The 6,252-nt window shown below is 46.5% G+C and overlaps 1 protein-coding gene across 1 annotated transcript; it reads left to right on the top strand.

The window, feature by feature from the left end:
* The first annotated feature begins 2,050 nt into the window (after positions 1-2,050).
* On the top strand, positions 2,051-5,171 carry LOC109741839 (uncharacterized). The gene is made up of 10 exons (XM_020300915.4): positions 2,051-2,350; positions 2,425-2,555; positions 2,703-2,788; positions 2,892-2,986; positions 3,160-3,256; positions 3,372-3,486; positions 3,650-3,804; positions 3,892-4,017; positions 4,405-4,592; positions 4,788-5,171. Exons 1-10 carry the CDS (start codon positions 2,169-2,171, stop codon positions 4,807-4,809), a joined length of 1,197 nt encoding a protein of 398 aa, XP_020156504.1. The 5' UTR covers positions 2,051-2,168; the 3' UTR covers positions 4,810-5,171.
* The last annotated feature ends 1,081 nt before the right edge of the window (positions 5,172-6,252 follow it).

Genomic DNA, 6,252 nt, shown 5'->3' with positions numbered 1-6,252 from the left:
CTATTGATTAATGCATTGTTCTAATTTCATCTCTATGCATGTAGATATGTACTACCTTGTCGATTCCGGTTATCCAAACCGGGTGGGATATCTAGCTCCTTACAAAGGCCAGACCTATCACCTTCCAGAATTTCGGGCGGGACGCCCACCAACTGGAAAGTTAGAGGTGTATAATCATGCTCACTCTTCTCTTCGGAATGTGGTTGAGCGCACATTTGGTGTTCTGAAGCAGAAATGGCGCATCCTAAGGAATGTGCTTGTATGACGTTGCACAATTACATTAGGGACAGCAAGCTACGTGATAAAGAGTTTGACAAATGTGATGAGAATGAAAATTACATGCCCACGGTGGCACGGGCAATTTCTGCTTGGGGATGTCGTTCTGACATCCTCTGATGAAGGCAATATGAACGACATGCGTGACAGTATTGCGACCTCTTTGTGGATAGCACGACAAGCTAGGTAGTTTACTTTCTGTACAAATATCTAATTATATGTATGGATTATTAATTATATGTATGATCCAAACCTTTAGCTCCCTTTTGTATGGTGGATTATTAATTATATGTATGATCCAAACCTTTGGCCCTCTTTTGGAAGGAAATTATATGGACTATCTTCTCTATTGTTAGATAAATTGTTACTTGCATGGACTAGCGGCGTGACAACATCATTATTTTGCATTCTGTTATTCGAATTATCTATGAGAAACATAGTGAGAGAAATATTATTATGAAATATTTTATACGTTATTAGAGAATAAATCATTCACTGTCTGTCCAAATACCATTTAAACAGCCCGTTCACACAAAATCAGCAAGTTACACTCATCTCAGTACTTTAGGGAAAAAAATTCATTTTACTACCCTGAACAAAGTTGGTGGTTCACATAACCCCCTGATCTTTATTTCGGTTCTCTTTACCCCTTGAAAAATCTCATACCGGACAAAATCAGTCCCTGGATGGTTTGACGTGACTGATTGCTGACGTGGCAATGGTCAATGGACGGTTTTGACCTGCGGCTGAGTCTCCCTTGTCACACTGGGTTGAGACAGAGGAGCTCCTCCCGAGCCTCCCCTCGCAGCTGCCTCCCTTCCGAGCACCGCGCCCGACCCCGCCGCCTCTGGATGACGCCGGTGACCGCCGGAGTTCCAAGCTGCTGCCCTGCTTCTCCTTTCTCCCTTCTCTTTCCTCTCCATTCCCGCACATCTGAACTCACACAGGCCACCCTGCCCCCCGGCGGCCATGGCCGTGCCGTCCGCCGCGCCCATGCCCTGCGCTCCCCTCGCCCGGACTCATCCGCGGCCGCCGACGCCGCCCCGTCCCTGGACTTCGGCGACCCGGCCTCCCTCGCTGCCCTCCGCGGCCTCACCGACGCCGGCGCCGCCACCCGCCTGCTCCATGAGGGCGTCGCCTACCAGCGTGCCCTCGACGCGCTTCTCGCCCGCCGTCCCGACCTCGACCGCGCGGCCGCCTCCCTGCTCCGCTCCGCCCCGCCGCTCCTCTCGCTCGCCGCCTCCGACGCCACCGCGCTCAGGGAGTCATCCTCCTCCACCGCCGTGCTCGCCGAGGCGCTCTACTCCCCCGTCCGCCACCTCGACGCGGCACACTCGCGCGCTGAGTCCGCCCTGGCCCGTGCCGAGGCCGCGCTCGACCGTTCCCGCAAGCTCGACGCCGCGCACCGCCTGCAGGTCAAAACCACCATTGACCAGTGCCACATCAGCTGCATGTTGAGACAAACCACCCAAGGGGGTCTTTTGTCCGGTTTGGGATTGTTCAGGGGGTAAAGGGAACCGAAATAAAGATCGGGGGTTATGTGAACCACCAACTTTGTTCAGGGTAGTAAAATGGACTTTTTTCTACTTTAGGAGCATTTTAGCCTTTTCACTAGCTCAATGTCAAATCCACAGCTATGTTGCCAAACAACTAACCTTCACTACAGCTGATTCGTCAGTGAATCAGCTTTGCCACCACAGTGAATCGACATCTGATTCTGTCCAAGCCGAAGCCCAAACCAACACAGCCCTCATTCCTCTTGACTTTTCGAACTCGCGCCTGCGCTCCCAGATCCTCCTACTCCTCCTTATCCAAACGTTGCGAGCTGCCAAGCGACTCCAACAGGCAACAGTCGAACTAGGTGGAGCAGTCGAGGCCGGCGGGAGCAGCCAATGGAGGGGAAGCTGTCAGAGGCGTCGAAGCGGGCCGTCCCGTCGCCCATCCAGCAGCTCTCCCACCTCGCGCAGCGCGTCGGCGCCGTCAACCTCGCCGAGGGATTCCCCGACTTCCCCGCGCCCGCCCACGTCAAGGCCGCCGCCGCCGCTGCCATCGCCGCCGACCTCAACCAGTACAGGTCCGCCTCCCGTGACTCCATCGCCACTGATTCGATCACCCTGTAGTGACGCGCATTTGGATGGCTGGCTCAAGGCATGTGCAGGGGATCTGCGACGTGCTCGCGGCGACGATGAAACGGGACCACGGCCTCGACGTCGACCCCCTCACGGACTTCGCCATCTGCTGCGGGCAGTCCGAGGCCTTCGCCGCGGCAATATTTGCAGGTAGCACTTCATGCAAACTACTACGTCTACTAATGCTCATTCTGCACATATGACTATATGAGCTACGGAATCGTGGCAGCTCAAGCCTCAAGGGGAATGCTGTACCTGGTGAATGTACTGATGCATATGCGGTTTCTGTTCATGCAGTTATAGACCCAGGGGATGAGGTTCTGCTCTTCGACCCGGCTTACGAAACGTATCAAACATGCATTGAGCTGGCCCGGGGCGTCCCCGTATGTCTTTCGTCTAATTCAGAGTTTTATTTTCCAACATGAATGATGACGATCTTCTGTTAGCTAATCACATGTTTATGTAATTTAATTTGTGTACATGAAGGTGTATGTGCCATTGGATCCACCTTCTTGGACACTGCACGCGGATAAATTTTTGAAGTCGTTTACTAGGCGGACAAAGGCAGTGATCTTAAATAGGTGAGTAGTTCCCACTGTTTCTCTTTGTTGGTAATTACCTATGAATATAGTGCTGACTGGGATGTCACTTCTGTTTATCGCTACGACTCTCACCTTTGTAAGTTGCACGAGTGATTTGGTGAGTCCCATGGTGGTGTTTCAGTTTGTGACATGGTTAAATCTCACTACTGCAGCCCACATAATCCCACAGGGAAGGTCTTTAGCAGGGCGGAATTGCTTATCATTTCTCAAGCATGTCAGCAAATGGACTGCTTTGCAATAACTGACGAGGTAAATCTGCATGATGGTATAGACAGAAATAACTTTTAGTAGTTAAACATCTTCAATAAATTCATTAATCTGTTTGTCTGTTTTATAAACGAGTCTAAAATTCTGGATGTTCTAGGTTTATGAGTATATTACTTATGATGAGAACAAGCATATCTCTCTGGCTTCTCTTCCAGGAATGCAAGAGAGGACAATCATAACATCCTCGCTGTCAAAAACATACAGTGTAACTGGTGGGTTACTCAGTTGCATAGCTGTACAGAGTTACTCTTTTCTTTGTTGAACAACTGTACAGATTTACTATGATCTGTATGACGCAAGCAGCACTATATTACTGTACTCTCTAAATTTTGCTAGTGATGTGGGATGTTAACTACAGCTGTGTAAACTGACTAGGTTGGAGAATTGGTTGGGCTTGTGCTGCAGCAAACATAGCTGCGGCAATAAGAAATATCCATGTCAAACTGACAGATTCAGCTCCTGCACCATTCCAAGAAGCTGCATTGGTTGCGCTAACCAGCACACCGGACTACTATGAGTCCCTGAAAAAAGTAAGGTTTCATGCTAACTGTTTATTATTAATGTCATCTATCAAATTCAACTACCCATCATCATTTTAACGTACTTACCTTGGAAAGGACTATGCAGAGAGAAGAGACTTCATTCTTCAGTTACTGAAAAATTATGGTTTCCACATTAGCTTCAAGCCACAAGGTTCAGTCTTTGTGTTTGCTGAGTTGCCCAAGTCTTGGCAAATTTCCGACGTGAGTTCCTTTTACATACTGAACTTTTGTTGAAATATGAGATCATGAATGAGAAAACACCACTATTATCTGATAATTCAACCATGTGGAGCAAACAATTATTTATTAAATTGGGAGGTAAAGCAAGATATTATTGCACTGGCACTTGGTTTGCTTTATTAGTCACACTGGTCCCTCTGAAGACAAACTAATCCAGAACAGTTAACTGTCTATAGATTTTCAGATATTTTGGTACTAATAGTGTCACACTCATCAAGCTTTATTAGTTACCGACTCTTCAACATGTTGTTATTATCTCTAATTCTCTATCAAGGAAATGCTTTCGAAGTAACCAGTAGATCACCAACACTCAACAACTGAGACCATTTCTCTGTGATGTCAATGCAGATAGATTTTGTGACGAACTTGATTAACAATGCTGGTGTGGCGGCAGTACCTGGTCGTGGCTTCTTCCACACAGATGCCGACGACCAAACTTACCATCACCGTTATGTGAGGTTTGCTTTTTGCAAGAGCGATGAGACCCTCAAGGCTGCTGCCCAGAAGATGATGAAGCCGGTTAAAAGCAACAGAAAGTGAGACTCAGATCATAATTCCCCTTTTCTTTTAACTGGAAATGCCTTCAATATCTCCTACCCCCTGTCCAAAATAAGTGCCGTGGTTTTAGGTCAAATTTGAACTAAAACCATGACACTTACTTTGGAACGGAGGGAGTACCAGCGTTGTTAACACAGAAAAAATTGAGTTTTCACATTGTCATTTCAACACAGGAATGAACATGTTACCAAGTAAAGATGCTCGGAGACTACAGCCAAGGCCGTGTTGCAGCTGATCCTAGCTCCCTTCTTCCACATGGCTGCTTCACACAGCTTGCATAAGAACACATGAGACATGAGTTTGGTGACGTGCTGTTTCACACAGCAAGCGTCTTTTCTCACTTCTATTTCCCTTGGTTCAAAGTAAAACATGATTACAGTGCTTATATAGGCTCACGCATCCACAAAGCCACCCGCCACACTTGCCTAATTAACTCCATGCATTAACTAATCGCTAGCTACATTTGTGTAATTTTCTGATGGTATAACTTCTGTGATGTAAAACTTGTATTACATTCATCGAATTGGTGATATAAGGATACACGTGGACCTTTTAAACTGGAAAGGAGGGAGTAGCTAATACTCCATCCAAGGACTGCTGACAAGGCATAATATTGTGGGACGGAGGGAGCAATAAATTAGAATATTGTATCAAGTAGAATCAGATACTGTTTATAATAACATTCCCCTCACATTGTGTTCATCGTCGGGACAATGACTCTGACTATCCTTTTATACTCAGTGCCGAAGATGCAATTGCAGTTTTTTTTCATTACTATTAGTGAGACTTCATTCTTAAAGATCTATCCCATCTAACCATTCCCTCTACAATTTTTTTGTCTATACTTGCAAATGAATAAACAGAGAGCAATATACATCTATAAGTCATGTAAAACACTATCCATAATGTGATCATAAAGTAATAATAATTCACCACATAGCAAAAATAACACCATAACGATTATATCAGATGGATAATCATGTAGAGAAGCCCGTGTGATCTGTGTATTGAGGTATGTGAGAGAAGATGCTAAATATTATTGTTACAAACCCACCATCTAAGGGGTGGAGTACCCACACCTCATCTTGGGAGCATCGAAGGTTGATTGTTCTTAAAGAAGGTGATGACACCCCCCCCCCCCTTTCCGGCAGAGCTTCGGAACAAGGTTGTAGACGAGTTCCGCCTCAGATTTTGAACTTGCTGATAGAGGCGGGGTGTCCCGATCTTTCGATGAGATGATAACTATCGATTTGGTGGAGACGACTTTCATGATCCGACTACAAACGTGCACGACGTTGCGCCTTAGCAATCGCTAAACCAATCTCCGTGAGGTTACCGACGATGCCGGAAGCACGATCAGCCTGACCACGAAGGTCTATTCCTGCATGCAATCGAAGAACAAGCAAGAATATGATAAAAGCAATCTGAATATTGCAAATATGAATGAAGTATTGATAAAGGTGGGGATCCGGAAGCGGTCTTGGTCTGGTCGTTGGACACAAACGAAGTACACAAAGTTGCAATGGCTAACTTTTAACTAAACAAATCCCAAGAAAAAAGCTACTAGATGGATCTACTTATATAGGAGCAAGGGGTGGCAGCCAAGGAGGTGGGAGGACGTCCCAAGGCAGCCTAAAA

This window comes from Aegilops tauschii, chromosome 1 (assembly GCF_002575655.3).
Source record: "Aegilops tauschii subsp. strangulata cultivar AL8/78 chromosome 1, Aet v6.0, whole genome shotgun sequence".
In the NCBI taxonomy this organism is placed as follows: Eukaryota; Viridiplantae; Streptophyta; class Magnoliopsida; order Poales; family Poaceae; genus Aegilops; species Aegilops tauschii.
This window is presented reverse-complemented; position numbering and strand designations above follow the sequence as displayed.